The 21663-nt window shown below is 41.1% G+C and overlaps 1 protein-coding gene across 2 annotated transcripts in view; it reads right to left on the reverse strand.

The window, feature by feature from the left end:
* The window catches only part of col5a1 (procollagen, type V, alpha 1), a 71499-nt gene extending 51780 nt beyond the window's left edge, over positions 1-19719 (reverse strand). Inside the window, exons 1-2 of one of the 2 annotated variants that reach the window (XM_019269066.2) lie at positions 19208-19718; positions 3700-3867 (exon numbers count right to left, since the gene is read on the reverse strand). In XM_019269066.2, the coding sequence (XP_019124611.1) occupies positions 3700-3867; positions 19208-19307 (268 nt within the window). In that variant the 5' untranslated portion in view covers positions 19308-19718. Of the gene's footprint in view, positions 1-3699; positions 3868-19207 lie in introns of both variants that reach the window. The other variant, XM_027282035.1, reaches the window with a different exon arrangement.
* Between the last annotated feature and the right edge of the window lie 1944 nt (positions 19720-21663).

Below are 21663 nucleotides of genomic sequence, written 5' to 3' on the forward strand. Positions count from 1 at the left end.
GACAGTCAGGGAGTGGCAGGAGTCATGCCAGCACTTTGACTGATCCCCTCCACCATCTGTCAGTGTGCATGCAAGCAGGTAAATGGGTTAGAAAGTCTTGTGTCCTGTAATTGGTCACTCAGTCATCGCCGTGTCCAAATCCCTGCTTCTGTATGAGACACGCAGCATTCCAGTGGGATTGCACATTTCTGAGGAGACAACAAGTGTACCTGTCTGTTGTTGGTGTGCAGAAAAAAAAGGAGAAACGTGGACAAAGAGATACAGATAGCGAAAGAGAGAGAGATGGGACGTGTATATCATTACGTGCCTTTTTGTTTGTGAACAGCTAATCTTTGATTATGAGCAAAAAGACCGATTGGAGTATCTGATGCTCTATGATCCGTCTTGGATTGCTTCTACATCTTCTACATCACCTAGCATTGCTGGAAGCAAAGAGGGTATCATTCAAGGTTGATGAATTGCATAACCTTAAGATGGAGAGGATTAAACCACTTCCATTTAATTATCTTTATCAGCTATGATGGCGTTAAAAACGATTGGTTATCGGAGTTTGGTTTCTTATCACGCGTCCCTTAAATACAGTCATGGTGTTAATGCTCCTTTTGTGTTTTGTAATGGAAAATTGGATTTCTAATAACAGCTATCTTATTTTACTGTGTTTTTTTGTATGTTCTTCATCGTGTGTAATATTCTTCACAATTAAAGACAGGTTTCTGCCGAAATTTAATAACACTATGCGTGTGGAATAAAACAAATACCTGAGATAATGAAATACAGGGCAAAGCACCACCGTGAGCACAACAGTCAATATCGCCCGAAGCTGAATGAAGTTAATAGAATATGTCACTCCTGGGCCACGTTAGCAAACAACAGCGCCATTATTGCTTTTACAGCTTGTGATCTACTTCGAACTACTTAGTTTGAATCTCACTTAAGGCTGCAGAAGAGGGACCTCACTGAACAGCCAGTCCAGACCACAAATATGAATGCCAAGTGCCAGCTCATGCCATTTAGACACACTGACTATGTTTACATGCACACACAAGTCTCCCAGTATTATTCCGAATTTGATACAGGTCATGTAAACAGCATTTTCCTTTTTGGATATTCCAAATTAGGCTTTATTCCAAACGTAGTATTTTCCCCATTAAGACACGTGGAATATGACGATTTTGTTTGTTTTTTTCCTTCGAACATGTGCGAGCGTGAGCAGCACATTTGAAATATTGATTACAATTGGGGATACAATTTGCAACACATGGCCTCTTGTCTAACTCGGGTAGAGCGTGCACAAAGAAAAGCCAACATTTCCGGGTCTGGTACTTTTAAGCATTACGAAAGATATGATTTGAATGGGTTCTTGGGGCAAATGTCGCTATGCCAACCATTACATTACACTGATGGCTGCATATAAGCTGGATATACACAGCTAGGTGGAAACTTTGTCTTTTTTTGGGGAATATTTTGAGCCACTGCATCATTCTGTCATTGGCGTTTGTACTACTTTCTTGTCCATGGACCCCTCTGCATCAAAGCTACAGCCAGAAATGGTGATTAGAATTTTTTTCTACATGCGCTCATACATGCTCCCTCTTAAAGATTAATATGGACACATGCAGAGTTACCATATGAGGTCAGGACATGGGAAGTGTGAGGTATAAAAGCGAAATGAGGCAGGCGGCTTCGTCGCCCCGTTATTTTACTTCTCATTCGTATAATAACGTTAAGAAAGGACGCTTCTGTTTTCAGTCCCTCGGTAGTTTCAAATGAATCATCCCTTCCACATGTTTGCCTAATGATTGCATGTCTGCGCTTGCTCGTTTCCAACACATCATCACAGACAGTCTGTGGTTAAGGGGGTCACGGGCCAGTGTGTTCTCAAATCACAGCTACTGTGGTTTATATTGCTAACATTATAGTCATAACAAAACCGGCATGCTTGTATGCTTTTGTCATCTCTTTGTGGCATTGTTTTACCTTCAGGAGGCAAGGTGCCGTGCTGATAAATTTAGGCAAATTGTACCTCCAGGCTTCGGGCCAAAGTCATAACTCAGTAGCAAACTTAGTTAAAGGGGAAAAAAAGAGATGGATAAAATGATCTCACAAGTTTAGCTGCCTTCTGGAATATATTAGCTGTACATTCTCTTAATGTCGAGGCGAGAGTGGGACCACATCACAGACGCTTGCACTAGATTTTAAGTTCCTTAAGACACAGACGGTTAGTTACTCTGTTTGCACCTTAAGACTGTGTGGTGCCTGTTATGAACTCCTCTAAGTTTGGTTTGTTTTATGTGGACTGTTATTTTGGATGATCCAGAGTAGCATGTGTATAATTATAGCATATGTATCTAAACAGAGACTCATATGGGGCTCTGCTGTCATAGAGCTTCAAAGTGAAAAGTGTTTGCCTGATTGGAGCGCATGATAGGGCATGCAGGCCATAGGAGGCCTGTGGCTCTAGCTTTAAGCCTCAAAGAAGAGCAATGACATGGATCAAAGGTCCACTAAGGCCAGTGCAACATCTCAGAGGACCATGAATGGGGCTCTCATCCAATCTAAGCTTTGTGGGAGCTTTGCTCACAAGAAGGGTTATTATTTCTTTCTTTTTCTGCATCTAAACCACATCACCACTGTCTTTCTGTTGTTTTTGTGTGCTCTTAGCTGCTGGGAAACCAATCATAATAATTTCAGAAACTACTTGTCTGGGTCATTATGGTTTTGATTTTCTTTGCTGTAAAAAGAAACAGAGTACAGAGGAAAAAGGTAGCCCAGGATGTCTTACCAGACAGAGTTTAGATGAAACACAAAGGGGAGAAAACACAGCGAGGCAGCAGCAGTCTAGGAGAAATGATTGAGGGAAAAATTATGGCGCTTGAGGGAAAATAAAGAGAGAGAAGGAGGGAGAAAAGTGAAGAAAAGATTGCCGGAGAGGGAGGAGAGAGAGGAAAGTAGTACTGCAGCACACCATAGAGCAGTAACCCAAAGCCACGTCAGCACAATAGAACAAGGCAAAAGTGGAACCCCAGACTTCCCTCCCCTCTACCACCCCTATTTTCACTGCTTTTCCATCGTCCGGCTCCTCCTACAACATCAAATATTACAGGGCTGGATTTCTCATGCATCTGGTGTGTGTTTTCAGCGGTGGGGGGTTAGCATGCATTATCTTTATTTATCCCAAAGATTTTATGGAACGTTTAAGTGTGTGTTGCTAAGAAAGAGGATTAACCAAGTTACCAGAAGTGTCCAGATGTGCTAGACGAGCACAAGGCTTACCAGTAAAAGCTGTATGTATAAAGCTGCTGTGTATGTTTCAGTAAGGGGTAAACACGTTTGTAAAAAGAAACGCCATAAACATCCCCATAAATGTATATAGAGAGTTAACAAATAATCATGTTATAGCAGGAGCCAGTAAAACTTCTGGCTCGGTGGGAAGGAAAGGAGCTGGAGCCAGGTGGGAGCACAGCTATGATCATAATCCCGGTTTATTATGATGCGGGGTGAAAGGTCATAAAGCTGACCAGATGGCAAGACTGTGTAGCAGAGATAACTTGTAAGTTAAAGATCTTGAAAGAGCCACAGCATCTGTGGTGATTAACCTGGAGTGTAAGCATGGAAAACTGGTCTGTTTGATGTCTGGATACTGTGTGTGTGTGTGTGTGTGTGTGTGTGTGTGTGTGTGTGTTTTGGTCAGATACTCACCTGGATACAGCTGTTTGGTGGGGGCGCTGAGCTGGGCATCTTTGGATACTCTGTAAGCCACATCGGGTCCTTGTGTTGACCGCCTATGTGAGCAGAAACCCGTTGTTTTTGAAACACCCTCAGGTAAACTGTGAAAATCTAAAATCTTCAAGAGGTCTGCTGGTTCCGCTACAGAGAAGGAGAAAAAGAAGAGACAGAAGAAAAAAAAAAAAAAGGACGTTAGATTCTTTTTTTAAACACTTTGAAATAGCACTTACATTGTCTCATTTGTCCAAACTACATAGTACATTTAGCTAAATTTACACCCCATTTATCATATTGTTTATACAAAGCATATTTAGATACAACCATTTTTTCCTTGTATCAAATAAGCCTTCATTATGGCCTTTTTTTTTTTTAACCATTGTCTCTATTTTTTGTCTTTTGCTGACTCAGACATTGTAGTTACTCAGTAGGAGATCCCACTGTTGTGGTTCAGAGAAGATTTCTGTTATCCATTTAGGCGCTAAACAGAGATGTGCCCGTTTATAGATCACCATGATCATGGGTTACAACTGCACAGAAACCCATGCTTCCATCCATTTCCCTGCAATGCTAAATCTACCACTGCCTCCCCTTGGCCACAACCATGCAATTAGCACACTTTCAGGCCGGTCGTCCCAGCTGTAACCAGGCCACCACAGAAGTACACTGGGTCAGGACAATGTGACATGGGGTTTGACCCTGAACCGCACCCTCATATGCCAAAACCACCCAGGACAAACAGCTGTTACTGCAGCCAGATTCACACACAACGAGCTAGACAATGACACCCATTAGCCTCCAGCGGAAGATGTGAACCGAGAAGGACACTAGGTCATGTCTATAGGGACGTTATACTTGCATAAGGACAGGGGGCTGTCAGGGTGTTTTAGAGGAGGGCAAACACTAAAGTGAGAAAGCAAATTAAACAGAGGCAAACAAAAGTTTATGGTGCAGGAGTTTAAGAAATAAAACAATAGCGAGCATGCAGTTGTATTGTGGTGGACGCATTTTTGTGTTGTTATGTGGAGAGGTGAAGGCAACCCACACACACACACACAGGTACAACAGTCCTAGTGTTTGGCTACAAAGACCACACACACACACACCGTTCAGAAAAAAAAAAGAAAAACTCAATAGCCCTCATCCATCCATCCTGAGAGTGAAAAGGATGCTGGGAAAAAGAAGAAAAGTGGAAAAGGGAACGGGCCCGATCGAGTGTTTGTACATTCTGCGTTACCCTGCAACGGGCTCCAGCTGGATGTCATTACACAGGACTCACGTGCAGCACAGATCGATAAAAAAAAAAAAAATTCTTAAACAGAGGTCTCCATTTAAGAGAGCTTTGGCCACACGTGTTTGTCCACAGTTGTACAGTGATTGCGACAAAAAAAAACAAAAAAACTTCCTCCTCATCAAGTTGACGTCCGATTGGAAGATTCCAAGAGCTCCTCAAAAAGTTCTTTGATTTACAAACCAAGTGCGTGACAACAAATCACACAAACACAATATCTATCTCATAAAATCCAGCCCAGACTTCCTGTTTTGAAAGTCTAATATCCAAACTGTCATTTTATCACTACACGTGCTGATGTGTGGAGGATAACATTGCTTTAAGGAGCTATATTTAGCAGCGGCGCACAGATACGTAATAGCGGCTCATCTGAGAGGGACGTATAAATCCAAGCACCAGACCAGATCTGTTTGATAAAACCCACCTACGGCAGCATCTACTCATACTACTACATTTATATTCCTTTGAAGTGAATACCGCGACAGAGAGAGCCTCCAGGCGGGTTAAGGGTCTAAACAAAAAGACAGATTTGTCTGTCATCAACTCATAATGAAGAGACAGACAGAAAGTCAGCCAATGTCTATCATTCGCCATGATGACAGAGGTTCATTTAATGAGCTCGTCTCACTGCGCCCGTGTAATAACACAGTGTGTCAGGACGTCACATTGATGGGAAACCTCATTTGTCGTTCATCAAAAGCTGCGTTGTCACTTATTGGTCTATAAATTTGAGAAAGTGAGAGTCGACCATATTATGTGATGAAACAGGATGCACATGATGCAAATCTCACTGAATGTGGAGTTTTGTTACACTGATCGCTTAGCAACTGATGTGCTCAGGGGTCCGAATGCCTACAATAAACTTCTGGTGTCAGCAGGTACAACATTAAAGCATGACGAGGGAAGATTTAGGGAAAAGATGGGATTGTGCGTTCAAATAATCACCCCGGAAAGCATGATTCTCAACATTTTAGCACTAAAAATGTTGAATACATGGATCTTGATTGTTAGAGTAAACATATTCATAATGAAAATATGATATTTTAAAATACTGTTGAGTTTTTATTGTATTGTACAATCTGTAACTGATGTTATTGGGGAGGGGGGAGGGGGTAAAACCACTTATAATTTAATCTAGCTGGCTAAAAATGGCCAAGAGATACAGTAGAATTATTGCAAAACAATGCCTAAAGGTTTTGGAATAGTATAATTCTGCATTTTTATGGGGAAAAAAAAACTACTGAATCTTTTCTTGTCACCACACCTTTGCAGCATCTATGAGAGAAAATATAAAAAAATGACGCTATGGCTTCCTAAAAATCAGCTCCTGTGAGACAGACACAGAGAGCTACTGTTTCCCAGTCACTAATGAGTAAGTGGTGGTGGCACTAAAAGCATTTTTAATTTAATACCGTTTTTAACAAGGACCATGGTTGACCAAAGGCAAAGCTCACACAGTTCTTTGCACGTTTCTCAGACAGCCACAAATGTTCCCTGTAAAAACCACAACAGTCTGCTTTGACACTAAAGTAACTAACTCTGACCTGCCAACATCCAACTGCACATTATCCCCAAGGAGATAAATCAATTGATCGCTGACGGCTGCACAGAATCCATACAAGGCGTGGAAACAACCACACCGTCCAACGGTTGGACGTGGTGAGGAACGTGATGAAACGACAAAGTTTTACGTGTGAGATTAAAGGATTAAAGAAAATCACGCCCATGAGAGGTTGGTCTCTGATTCTCAGGCTGTTGGAACCAAACAGCCGTAGCCTCCCTTTTCCATCTCCACTTGATTCATCATCTTCATGTAAGTGTTTCCTACCCCACACAGCTCCGTCTACTCACAGCCTTATATGGACACAACCCTGCTGCTAGAGAGTGGTGGCGACAGGTACAAGCACTAACTTCATATCTTACGTCATATAATCAATATAAATATTATTAAATATCTCCCTCCCTGTGATACTCTGAGAGGCCTAAGAGTACTTCAAGATCACCCCGTCAATACATTATCTCTCATTTCCGTGTCGCCTTGTGCTCGAAATGCTGTTCTTGCTTTTAACACGAACAGATAAGCCCCGGCAGTGGCTGCTGCCAAACTACTTACATTTATCAGACGTTTTCCAACAAGCCACGGCCTTTTTTATTAGTTTACCGATGACAACAACACACACAAAGCAGTGATGAATGATTTAAAGAAGTTCCCCTAGGCAGCGGCGGCCTGCACTCGCAGTGCATCACAACAATATGCTGTCATAATAACAATAACGGCATCATAATAACAGCCAGCTCAGCATCACAGGGAAAGAAGAAAATAGTGGGGGAGGTCTGTGAGGAGCATCCAGTCGATGTTAAGTGTGTCACGACCCCTGCTGTTGCTTTTGCTAATTCACACTGACACAGAGTAATCCCATGAAGGAAACATCAGGATGTCTCACAGTTCATACCTGTTAACCTCTCTTCACCTCCACCAATCAGTCCGTTTGATCATCAAACGGTTTCCTCATTTACATTTCATAATTTTCCTTTCCTCTCACATGAAACCGAAATCGTATTACTTTTGTTCATCCCAAGTTTTAGATCGCCCTAAAGCGACCACATGGCCCCTTGCTGGGTCACCTGGAGGTGAGCCAGGTGGAGAGTGCCAATTAGCAGCTTACAGGAAAAGAGGAGGGCGGTGAAAGGATAGCATAATATCTCCCTGTCCACACACCAGCTGCAACACGATAAACCGAAAAATCCGAGACATATCAAATGCCTTTTCCAATAAACTGATGACTCACCTGATGCAAAGAGCAAAAAAAAAAACTGATCAGACGAGCACAGACCCAGTAACAAACACAATCACTTCTATGTCCCTCCATCTTTCACACCTTCATTCATGGCTTTCTGTCACCGGCAGTCGACCTTCCAGCGGAAGCTGTCCTGACCACATCCTAAGCCGCAGGTATGGGTCTCAGTCCCACCTTGTTAAGCTGAGTTGTTTACCCACTTAGCAAGGCAGGTCCCTCGAGAGACCAACACCTCTGGCTCTTAGATGCTAAAAATAAGTTCCCCTCTCTGACCACAGCCCCTCACATCCAAGAGGCAGGTTCTCCGTACACACACAGAAAATGTTTATGTGACTCGGTCATGTGTACGTTTGCTTTTTTCTTTGCCAGTCCACCATCCCTCTTCTGCTGCTTTCATGCGAGACAGGAAAAAAGCAATACCATACAGTGCATCCTTCAAAGCATCAGAGCTCTTTTTCATAGATAAATAAAAACAGCTTCTCCGCTGTCCAACAGGTTGATCCATTGACAACATAATTACAAGTTGTTCTTGAAGTGTAATATAACAACTCAAAGGATTCACACATGCATCTTGGCTTAGCTGATGAAAACAGTCCAACTTGTGTTGCTCGAACTCCAAACATACTCCAAACTTGTTTGACTCTCTCAAGCTCTCGGGTTTCAAAACTCTTTTTTTTTTTTTCTCCTCCCGATAAAAGAAGATAAACTGTTGGATGGATGGAGTGTGAAGTATCCACTTCTACTCCCACGGTTAGCTCTTCCCGAGTCATGTGCACAAGAAGAAACATGCACGTGTAATGTAGAAAGAAGCGGGCAAAGTGCTGCATCTTTAATGTTAAAAAAAGGGAGCGGTTAACTTTGTTTTTAGCCTTTTATGGCTTTGTTTGTCAGACATGAGTTGAATGAGGTTGCAAGCAAAGTAAAGGATAATGAATTCATAAAAACATATGGCTTAAGTGTGAATTATTTTAAACTGTGTGGTAAATCTTACTACATTAAACCTGACTGTTGCAGAAAAAAAGTGGGTATGATGTGGGTTTTTTTGCAAATTTCTTCCCCCCTCCCTCCCTCACTACACTTTCTTTCCACCTTCTGGAAACAGAAGCTCTAAGTGCCAGATTCATAATCCTGCTCTCGGCTCAGTGCCAAGACTGTGGTGGATCCCCTAACCTATCCATATATCCTCGATGCACACATACATATACACACACACACGCCCGTTTTGTAACAACACTTAGCGACTCCAGACGGCACCATTTCATTTGACAGGAGGAGGGGTGCCGGACCAGTGAATAAGGACTTTTTCATGGAGGGGGGGGGGGGATTAACATTCTTCCCTTTTTTCCCTGCCCCCTATCCTCCTCCTCAAGCCCTTCCTGAAGTGAGGCCTGACTCTCCAGGCACATGCTTGACCTGGCGCTGAGGACAAGGAGTAATTAGCAGCCATAAAGAGGACCCTGCCTCTCCTGGAAACCAGCACAGCCCGAAAACAAGAATGCCCAATGAGTGACTTCCCCCTCCTAGAGCGCATCACAGACAGGAGGAGCTTTTTTTAATTTCACCTGATTGTTATAAAACCTTAACCGAAGCCAACTGTTATGAAGACGGAGCCTCACTGTGAACGCAGCAGTTTTCAATTTAGGACCTGACTTTAATTACTTAAAACAAGACTAAGTAACTTTTACAGAAAGAAGTGGAATTCATACGCAATTCAATACATTCAACGGGTTTCCCAGCTACAGCCTTGCTTAGTCTGTTAGTAATGTTAGTCTATACTTGCAAACTTTAGACTGCCACTATTGACTCTACTTTTACACATTTAAGAATTCATTATATTTGCAATTTGTGGCCACAGAAGCCGCTGTTGAGCAAAAGTTACAATGAACTCCACTTCATAGGGGTTTCCCTCAGGGAAAATTTTTAAAGCTGCGATGAAAAGCCACCTGGATCCTGACACAAACCATAATCAGTTCTAACACTCATAAATTGTATTATGGCATGTGGAGCGTGAAATGGTGCCTCTGATCTTTTTTCCCCTTAGAGGTTAATGTTTTGTCTCGCTCATCTCATCCAAAACGCATCAAGATATCAGGTGAAAGAATCTGATTTAAAAAAAAAAAAAAAAACTTCAACAACTTTCGTCAACATTGACCTCAAGTTGTTGCTTCCGTGTTTCATGTGACCAGACCGGGGGAAATCACACCGCAGGCATTACGCTAGATTGAACGCATTACATACACTGCATGGACATCCTGTGAGAGAACAACACACACTACTGCAGATATGCAACACATGAGTAAGCTAATACTTGCACAAAACCTTGAATGAGATGTCAGTTAACAAAATGGCAAGCAGTCATACACGCCCCCCCCCTGCACCCACTGCAGCTTAAATAAACCTAACAAATCACCCTCGCAGAGATATTCTTGGCAAGCGCCGCTCGTCTACATGCAAGCTTTGCAGTTCGATTTAGGTAAATGGTCGAATTAAGGTTCAACTTGTACATAACACTGTGCTTACAATACAGAAGACAAGATTGCACATGCAATCAGAGGACTGAGAATATGATTATGTAACTTTGAAAAGAAGAACGAACACATTCTTTAACTTTAACACACTTATTCTCAATTCAGTACACACATGGGTGCTGCTAACGGTGGCTAATGTAGAGTAAAGCGAGTAAAGTGAGTTAAGCGGCCGCCCCGTGTGTGGAGGTTATAGTCCTCGTGCAGCTGGGCCCGGTTCGAAACCCACATCGGACGATTAATTTACTGCGTATTACTCCCCCTCTCTGCCCCCTGCTTCCTGTCTATCTTCAACTGTCCTATCACCAAAGGCATAAAAAGGCCAAAAAAATAATCTTTAAAAAAAATGCATTAGCAACAATCATGTTGTCTGCCTTGTATAAAAGAATATATAGGCGACTGCAACAGGGTGTTTTTTTCTGTTAGGGGTGACATGTCTCAAAGGCAACTGAGGACACCGTTTACACCTACATCAGCAAAATGAGGTCTGTAAATGACCCCGCATGCCAGCATGACTTGAATTTCATTTTATCAGCCTTTAAAGCCGACTTTTCAGGACGCTGACCCACTGACCGGAGCTGAGAGCTGCATGTGTAGGCAGCAGCAGCAGCAGCAGGGAGGAACAGGCAGAGGAGGAAAATGATAAGAGTGAGATATTTTTGTTTTTGCACCTAACGCATTTCATCGCTCTGGTCATGATCAACTCATTCTGACATTTATCACGAGATACTCATAGGAGACACCGAGGAATGACGAGCAGGTCTGACAGACTCCGAAAAAAAACCAGAAATCTGCAGACACAGTTTTTCATATTCACCCACTGAAAGACGATCCAGAGAACAGAGAGTTTTTCTGACCGGAGCTTCTCTTGTGTACTCTGAGGCTCAGTGCTTTTTAGCTGGACTCTTATTGCTTTAACAGGGGGAATACCAGATGGTTTACTTCACTGTCTCCATGCTGCAGCTCGCAGCAGTGGAGATAAATCACTGTCTGCGTCCACCACAGACTGAGATGGAAAAACTGAGTCAAGATTCCACGGTGCACCTCTGAATGCTCATTTTACAGCAAGAAACTACAGGAATGGTACTTTTGAGGCATATGTGTGATGTCTGTCTTAATCTGCTCTTTGTAGTTTGGTCTCCTTTTTGCACTTCATTCGGTTTTATTCTCTGACCTCCATTAGCAACTTAATTGTAGCCCTTTTTCTCATCCTGTCTTTCCAGCAGCAGATTTGGCTTTGATGGCTGACTGCTAAGAAAGTTATGATAAAAGAGGGCCCTGCAGCACTGATATTAACGGGAACCATTTCCTCTCAGCCAGCCTCATAGATAACCATTATTCCAGCACCAACACACTTACACGAAACAATGAAACTAAATCTGATGAATATGAAATCCTGCACAATAACTGAAGCTTTTCTCTTTGTTAAAGACTATCCAGCACTGACACGCAAGTAAGGACCCACCGAGCCTAAGTGGCACATTTTCCCCGACACTTCACTGAGTTGCTGTGCTTCCAAGCTTATGATATGACTCAATCCACATTATTTTCTCACAAAGAAAGAGTTTCAACATTCTCAGTGAACTCGATGACATCTGTAAATGTTTATACCAAGCCCAGATAACCAATATATGGACACCAATATACAGCAACAAAAGTAGATCAAAACATTAAAAATGATCTCATGTGCAACTAAAAGCATCGAAATTACCAATTCAAATCTTGCAGTGCTTCTAGACCAATGCTTCGTTGCAGGAAAGAACAACTGAATAGTGACAGCAAGAGACAAAAAAAAGAAGAAATACATAAAAAGCAACCATTTCACGATATATGGGCAATCATGTCAACAATGTCTAAAAAGAAAGAAATCACACGGAGAGGACGGGCGGAGAAAAAAAAAGTAATAGCTTCAGTGAGTTGTTGATAGAGTGTCAAAACAGGAAAATGGAAAATCAAAAGGATCATTCAGGTTATCAATCATTGTTCTTGTGATAGTGATAACAAGCATACACTGTAAGTGCAGCCTGGGGAAAGGAAAGCTTGCCATCTGTAGTGCCAAATAATCTGCTTGAGTTGCAGTGACAGCCAAGGCAACCATAAATTTATCTCCGGCTGACACTTTTACCAGTTTCATACTTGATTAACAACATCCATGTGGGCAAGCAGGAGATACTGTGAGAGAGCAAAGTGCCTGACTGGCACTAGGATACTTTACTGGAGTCATCAAAATCATCCTATGTACTAAAGACCTTATCGCAGCAGCCCAGTCAATTCTAGCCAATTCTGCCTTTTGCTGCATGTGGCCTTTCTATCTCCCCTCTTTCCTGTCTGTCTTAAGCTGATCTGTTGAATAAAGGCAAAAAAATCAGGAAGAATCACATCATGTCCAAGGTTAAATTAGATGCTTTTGTAAAATGAAAAAATAAATAAACATAATCGAAGATGGAGAGTTGACAAACCAACCATGTCTCCAAGAAATGACTAACTTACCATAATTACTATAGTTACTAAGTGCATACTACTAACGTTGTTTGGCCAATTACATTTCATGAGGAATCGTAATTACCGGCTGGACTGTGTTACAGGCAAACATTTTTGGGGTCTTTTTTTTTGTGCGTACACAAAGTACACAAGTGCAGGACTGTGTTACCGGAGACCCGCTTGTGGTCAAGTTAGGAAAAGATGATGATTTCGGTTACATGTTAATACGGTAAACACACTGGTGTCTCATGCTTCAAGTCATTGTTCACTATACCACAGGGATTTCCTCAACAAAACCAAATGCTGTGAGTATGTGAATATTTGCCATGGTGTTGTCATACGTTCAACGACAACAAAAATGTGTTGTCAGGGAACATTTTACTGAAACTGCGACTTGGCAGATTCATTAACAACGTTTTCTCACTGTTTATGTTGGTAGGAAATCCAGACGGCATTACATTTTTTGACTAATTAAATGTATTATTGCAAATTAGCGCTACAGTAATGTAATTTCTAGAAGACGGCGTTGGGGAAAAACGTATTTCTGCTCGTATTTTTTTTTCCATTTGTCTCCTTCAGATGCTAGGGGACTGTGGTCAAACTCTAGCTTGTTCGCTTGAATTCATTAAGCCTAAGTCGTAATTACAAAAGTCTGCTGAGCGAGCAAAAATTTGGCTTACTTTAATGTGGCCTTTAAAATCCAGCTCTTACTAATTTCGTCACCTAATAAAGTAAAAATAGAAGACATCTGACGACAGTGAAGCTTCTGGAGTGACCAGAAACCATTGTATTTCCCCTAGTAGGAAAGAAATGCTTACACTCAGTATTTCTACTGCCCAGGCTGTGGCTAAGCTTGGGCTGAGGAAGGGGGAATGGGGTTGGAAAGGATGAGTCATACATTGCTTTCCATGCTCAATGATTATAATACCCCATTACAGAGAAAAGCACTGTTTCCCAGATGAATGTGAATACTCGGCTTGTGAGCCTGCACCAGACTTTTTCACTCTGCCATGAACTACACGCTGCAACAAAGCATACTGTTCAAAAATCAAATACAGGAGTGGGAGTTGCATCATGAGGTAGCATAATCCAACTTTGACATCACTGATGTGTTCGTGTTGATATTTTCAAACACCACAGCCTCCATTTTGTCCGCGTTTGCCTGCCAGGGTGTAGAGGACACATTGTGCTTTTAAGCTGTAATCTGAACTGAAATCATCTGTCTTCATCCATATCTTTAAAGCAGAAACTAGCTGTGGTCAAAACACCTTTAGAGACAACCATCTATCTGGCTTCAAATCAAGCACGCTGTGTCATTAGTACAGAGTACCATTGAGTAGCTGCAATTATTTGCCGCTTGATTAGCCTGGAAAGGAATAGCCATTATACTGTCCAGAATATGTCGGATAATGGATTATTTGTGCTGCACAAAGGATCTCCTAAACTCTGACACGGGGTCAAAGATTTGTCCTGCATATTTTGTTTTATCTCCCGTGTTGTTATCAGACATTAGAGCTGATTTACAGACTCCTTTCCACAAAGCCTGCATTTACAGGCTGAAGTGGCACATGCAATTGCAGGGTCACTGCTTCCCTCCACAGTCCAACTCACTCAGATTCCTTCCTCCGCGCCATGGTAATAGGCACACACAAGAAGCCATCCCCCCTCCCTGCCACTTATCTGATTGAGTTGGACATGACCTCAGGATTGCCACTTAAAGGTGAGTAGGAAACAACCCATGGAAAAAACTTGTTACATGTCTGTAAGATGATTACTATGGGTGCGAGTGATGTCAGTGTCTCTGGACTCTCCAAAAGTCTCTTGGCTGCCATGCAAGCTCGGTGATAATGCACATCTGTGTCTGCCTCTCACCTCGAACAAGCTGTGTTAGTTCTGGGTTAGAAGATTTTTATTTCTTTTTTGACCAGTCTCAACACAACCAACTTTTCGCAATGAAAAGAAAAACAAGCTACTGCAACTGTATCTTTGTCTTTTCATTCAGTCAAATGGGTATAACATTAACAAAGATCATAGTCCTATAGCATCCTTCAGGGCAACCAGCTGTTAGTATCCTGTAAAGTTCACAACTGAAGCACACTGGAAGTTGTTACTCAGTCCTGCGCTGACTCAATCGCTCCTATGCGCTATTCTAATTGAACCTCATGAGGAACTTTATACGCGGTGAATAATAGTGGACTTATCCATATAAATTCCTTCAGAGGAGAAGTCCAGAAACACAAAGACTGTAAATGAAAAACAGCTGCAGACCAGCTGTATTCGACCTTTAACCCTGTCATAAAGTTGGCTCCCTTAAACAAAAAGAACCTTTTAATGACCCAGGATGTGTATGTGCGAACCTGGCTGAAACGTGAAGCACACTGCTATTATTTTTACAAACTCAGCTATAAGGCTGCAGATGTTATTCGATTAGGAATTTTCTCTGAAAACAGCGCAGGATGGTGTATTTTCTTTTTAGAAATGCAACAGTATTTTTTTCTTTTTCTTTTTTTTTTCTTGGTCCCCTGTTCCACCACGAATGGGAAGAAAACATCTGGAAGACATTTTTTCTGGCTTTTTGGAGGGCTTAGCAGACAGCACAATGGAACTTATCGATTCCAGATGTGAAGGCGCTCGGTGAAACAGCGAGGCCTTCTTCTGTTTATCCCTTTCAAACGTACATAAGGATAAAACAAATATCAACGCCTAATATATAGCATCATTCTTGAATCATGACCGTATTTCCTGATTCCTCAGCATATCCGCTGGTCCTTTCAAAACTCTTGCAATACTCGGTTACCGGTGATGGCTTTGGCTAAAATCCATCCTTGTTTTCATTTGCACAAGGTATTCAAAGAATGTTATTTCAGTATTTTTGATGACTGAAGTACTCTGCACAAATAGGTTCTGGTTCTGTGTGAGTGTTTGTTACCGACATAGACCATCCAAAAAAAGGTTTTCACTTAATTAATGATAACAAACCACAGTGAAGAGAGTCTAAACAGATTTTCTAAGACGTGTGAAAAGAGTCTGAGGAAACTAAGTAGCGACTCAGCAGAAACACAAAGGAAACCATTTGGAAAAAAGAAGCAAGATTTGGACTACAGCAGTTATGCTGAGCATAAAACTATAAAACAACTGAGGTCTCACTCCAGGAGGTGAGGGTGTCCTATTACATCTGAATAGACACTATTGAGACAGACAAAGACAAAATATTGTAAATTATTGCAGGGATTATATTCCTAAAAACCATTAAATGCTACATTACTAGACGCTCTTTCTCTTTGACCTCCAAGAGTCAGGAGGAGAATTTACTGAAACAAGGAGCAATGGAGCTTCAACAGCAAGAATTCCTTTCTTCAGGCAGTGAAACTGTAAACCTGACAGCAGTGGCAATCCTGAAGTCCCGACCTTCACCTCTGAACTCTAACCCCTCTTCTCATTCTTAACCTCCATGGCATATAGGCCTTCTGTTATTACCACTCTGCACATGGGTTTAAAGCAAGGTTTCCTCATTAATGTCAAGGCGAGATGACATCCCTTTAGAACTGTGGACTATGACTTCACTCACTCTCTCTAATAAAGCTTTGCCTTACATTCAGTGCGCTGATCCTCTATGACCTCAGGTTGCTGTTGACTTCAAACACTTTGGTAGTGTGCAAAAAAAAAGAAGAAATCTAATTATACCCTTTGAGAATATGCTGCAACCCTAGAGGCATATCTCAATATTTTCCCTTTTTACTATTAGGTTTGTCAGTTGCTGAAGTCTTATTTCACAGTATGTATAAATTCTGGTCCATGATAACATTTCAGGCTAACAGGCTAACCATTTTAACTGGAGGCAAGCTTCTATTTGAGATTCAACCTTAAAGCTACACTAATATTTTGTTTTTTATTATCAAAGGATGATGTGTAATGTGAAAGAGATCCCTCGAACCGATTGAAAGCTTTTACAGTTTACTGCTCAGCATCTTCACGCTGACTTTTTTGGGGGGTTTAACTTTATTGTTTTTTTCGTTCACTGTCACCGTCTTATTTCAAACAGCATCTGTTTTCAGTTAAAAAAAAAAAAGCTCAGATACACCGACTGTAACCGTGCACAACCTGGCCAACACCAGACAGCAGCACACAGACAAAGTTAGCAGCTAGTTAGCACAGACATTTTCCTCTGATATAAGTGAAGTGCTAATGTTAAGCTTTGCGTCCGGAACAATTTTACAACGATAAGTGATACGTCAGTGTCAGTGACGTGCTTTTAGTTTGATCTACTGCCTCCAGGTGGTGAAAAAATTATTGCAGTTTTATAAACTACAACCCAAACTTACATTTGAATAACTGTTTGTTATAACTAGTTATGCTGATGGGCTAAAATAACTACTTTCGGCCCCCAACAATTAAAACAATGAAAACATTATTAACAATAAATAGTTGCCAAATACGGTGCCAGTAGTTTCAGCTCCATAAACTGTAAAATTCACTCAATTTAGATTTTTTATTTTATAGTTTACCCCATAAAAAAATTCTATTGCTTCGGCATTTTTATGCGAGCACACTGTGTGCAGAGTTGCAAAGTCTCACACTGATGGTGTGTCTGCACAGGCCTCTGTAAGCTTTCAGATAAATGCACATCCAGGTCCACCTTGAGGCTAAGAAGTCATCTGGTGTTGGTCATGATGAATCTTTTACTGCTGACAAACTGTCTAATTGTCTAATTGTCACTTGTTTACAGTGATGTGGGAGACGCATGCAGAAATGTGATATTTTACCATAATTCAACATCAGTGTTGAATATCTTAATGCTTCGCTGCTTCCTTTCAACGTGAATACAAGTAAACTTGAAGAACAAGATTAGTTTACATAAAACATGTAGTTGGCATGTTGCGAGCACTCTGAATTGTTCATCTGGCCTGTCTCAAGTGTCACGTTTCAGGAATTATACTAGCACACTTGAGAATAACTTACAAGACTTTGGTTGTTCTCTGTTGGTATTAAGGACTTATTAAATCCAGCCTGAAGCATCAAAATGGATTCAGTCCAGTCCCATGGGCTAACAACCCAGCAAGAAAACTCAATCCAACTCCTCCTCTGTCATCAAAAATGACCCAGATCTGGATCCAACCATTATACAGTGACCTAAGATGTGTTCAGTTAACAAGCAGTGTTTAATAGGCAACATGAAAATAACCAGGCTGCAGTAATTCCTTTATATGTTTAACAGTATAGCCTATATGAGCTTGTAAAAACCACTTCACTGGCATCTGTTTTTATTATAATAATTTTAAAGTTTCTACAACGAACTGTAAGCGTCTGGCCCAGTCAACACATCACATTCATACCGTCAGCACAATCTTGGACACTTTTCTAACTGCCCGTGTAGAAGAAGCCACCTGTTCACCTAAAAGTCCTGTGTCAGAGCCTCGCAGCAGACAGCAGACCACCAACCATGCCAGGCAGCCTTAAGGTGCTAATAATACATGTAGGCCAGACCCCAGACCCTACTACTGCCACAGCACTGCATGACCTCTAACACCTAAGGGACACAACAGTGCCACACAAGAGATGTCTAAAGATGACAAAAAAAAAAGCTTCTTCCTCCAAGCCTATATATGGACTGGGGTTTAACTGACATTTATGTGGCATGCCAAACTTTTTCTATTAATATTTTCAAACTCTGAGTTATATAACAGCTTCTAACAAGCATAGGGAGAATTTGCAGAATGTCATTAGTTAAACAAGTGAGGTTTTGAGTTTCCTGTGCTTGAGAAACTGTGCTGTGCTGATGTTGGAGTCCTTAAGGCGGCTCCACCCTACCACTTCAGACAAGCTGCAGCCCCTCCCTCTTATGAAAATTATGCTCATCCCTCTCATCAGTTTTTTTTAAAAATAAGAAAAAAAGTTACAGAATAAGTTTTTTTAAACTTTCTTGAACTGCTCTACAAGCAAAGTTGCGAGTACAAAGTAATATATCTGCAAAGAGCAGAACCTGAATCTGAAAAATATATTTTATTTGTATTGCAGGGACAGACTTATTATCTAACAAGCTTTTAATATTACATATTCACGCCTACATATATATATTTTTTGCAGAACCAGCTCCTCCACTGTCCAGATGACAGACAGAATAAGTGAACAGCTTTTTTTTTTTTTTTTTTTTCCTTTCTCAAAAACGTGCAGTCTTTTCAAACTTTTTCACATGTCCCATAGTTTCGGACAGAGCAAGCTGAATATATTAAAGGCACCAATAAAAGGCAACAAAGATGAGTTTGGGAGGAGGGGCGGACATCTCGGGGGAAAACTTTGGAGCGCAGCGGGCAGCTCCAAAAAAAAAAAAAAAAAAAAAAACTGTATCCAAACCAAAAAAAAAAAAAAATCCCACAGCATCTGCATCTTACCTGAACTTGCTTGCGATGTGACAAAAAGCAAAATCACCGCTAAAGTGATTTGGGCGTCCCTTATCCTCCGTTTAACTTTCCATCTTATATGGGTATCCATGACCGCCAGAGACGTCCACGGCAAGTGGATTCACTTTTCAACCTGGAGAAACTAATTAGACTTGCAACAACTTCTGGTCAGGATAATACTAAAAAAAAAAAAGCCAAAAGTCCCAGAGAAAGAGAGAGAAAAGGGGGAGGGGGGGTGTATCGTTATTTCTCAAGCAGCCATAGGGGTTTGTTAGTGTGTGTTCCTCCAGCTAGTAGACGGATGGACACCCGTCTCTCTCCCGCACACAGCTCCTCTCCTCTCTGCTCTTCTGAACTGTCCTGCACCGCTGCGCCTCCCGTTCAGAAGTGTTGCCCCCTCTTCCAGTCGTCACGTAAAGCCCCCTTCAAGTCCAACGGGGCAACACACACACACACATACACACACACACACAAAACACACCACACGCATACACACACACACACATTACGCACACACACACAAAAAGAAAAAAAAAAAAAAAGGTCTTTCCTCCGGGCTGTCAGTCACTCCACGGACAGGAGACTTGGGCAAATCAGAGGAGTCCATACATTAGAGCCAGCCCTGTTATTGGCCGTGGGTGGGAGGAAAAGTTGAGGGGAAAGTTTCACGCCTACAAGTCTTTGCGCTTTGGATTCTTTTACATGGAGTCCGCTATTTCCACGGGAGATGGTTTAGGAGCGGGAAAAGCAAACTTATGCATATATTTTATATGAACGACATGTTTGCGGATGTTAAGAGAATAAATCAGGATGAAATTATGTTGAATAAAAAAGTTGGACATCACTTCTACCCTCAGGTTTGAGCCAGGAGATTGTTGTAAAGATCTGCTGGAATGTCATTTAGACTATTTACGGTAATTATTAGAGCCTCCCATTGTGTTTAATAGTAACAGACCAACTATTTTACTGCTCCTTTTACTGCTCCTCACATGGCTGGATTACAGACTTATTTAACAAAGAGCACTAAAGTACAAATCTGAGGTACTTTGTTATTTTATACTTTCACATTTCAGAGGGAAATATTGTACATGTTACTCTTTTACATTCATCTGAAAGCTTTACTGCATGCAAAACACGCGTACAGATGATGAAATATGATTAGTTTGTTCAAATTTAAACCAGCCGACTAAGCTCTGGGTAATTGTGGCAGTATTTCTCATTATTATAACCAAACAATCAATCATTAAATAGAGAAAATCAGTCATGTGCACATTTTTTATACAATACCTAAAGTACATTTTCCTGATTATATGTACATACTTAAGAAACAAGATATTTACTTGTAGCTTGTAGTACTTTTAAAGTGCTTTTACTTAAGTAAATTATCTGATTACTTCCTCCTAAGGAAGGAGGTCCTGTATGATATCTAATCTTGTAGCCCCTGTGTCAAAAATCCTTATTACATTAGTTTAGATTACATTAACATGATTATATTTCATCACATTAGGGTCTAAAGATAGATGGTGCTGCTGAATGCTGATGAACTTTGAGGGAAACTTGTGATTTTGGGTTATGTTATTAAAACTGACTTGAGCTGACAAATATCAAATTCTTTTTTGGGGGGCAGGGGACTCGATAATAAGTTAATGACTGATGGATGATTCAAATCAGCTGACATGTACCTGGAGCCTGTACAGTAATTCCATTACAAGACTAAGATTTATTGGAGACTGGACAACATGTAATAAAGATGAGTGGAAGTAGATTTTTGGCTTTGAAACAATAGATGTTTTTTCTCAAAATCTAACAACTGTTGAGAGGGCAGGAAGTGGAGGAGGCTCGAATGCAACAGATTAATCCAGTATAGTCCACGTATGTTCCAACTTATATTAATACAGTATGTTTAAACAGAGATATACTTATGTGGCATGAACCCTGGCTCCATCTAGTGAAGTTAAATGCCGTTTAAGATGTTGCTGGAAACACAAAAGGCAGAAGAATGAGTAACCTGGACTCCTTGAGGACAACTGGAGTCCACCGTGATGGATCCACAAGTGATGATCACCCTCTGGAAAGATGGTCCAGCTTTTGCATAGACAGGCCCGACCTAGAAAGAATAACAAACTTGATAAAAACAGCAGTCTTTTTGATTAATCAGGTGTTACAGTGTGCAGAACACAAACATATCTTTCTTGTCCAGGTGGTGTCCAAAGGATTCTAACAGTGATTTCGGCCAAAAATTGATGTTTTGTTATGTTAGAGAGAGAAAGCCCCTTTGTTCCTTACGCAGATCCAATTTAAGCTTGAAACATTGTGCTTCTTGTCTTGTAATATGATACAAAATTCATAGTTTTTAACAGTATATCAACCAGCCAGTCAAAATTTAGAGCAAACCTTTCATGGAGGCAGTGTCGGAACTATGTAAGATGTCACTGTTCACAACTGTG

Source organism: Larimichthys crocea, chromosome IX, assembly GCF_000972845.2.
Source record: "Larimichthys crocea isolate SSNF chromosome IX, L_crocea_2.0, whole genome shotgun sequence".
Lineage (NCBI taxonomy): Eukaryota > Metazoa > Chordata > Actinopteri > Sciaenidae > Larimichthys > Larimichthys crocea.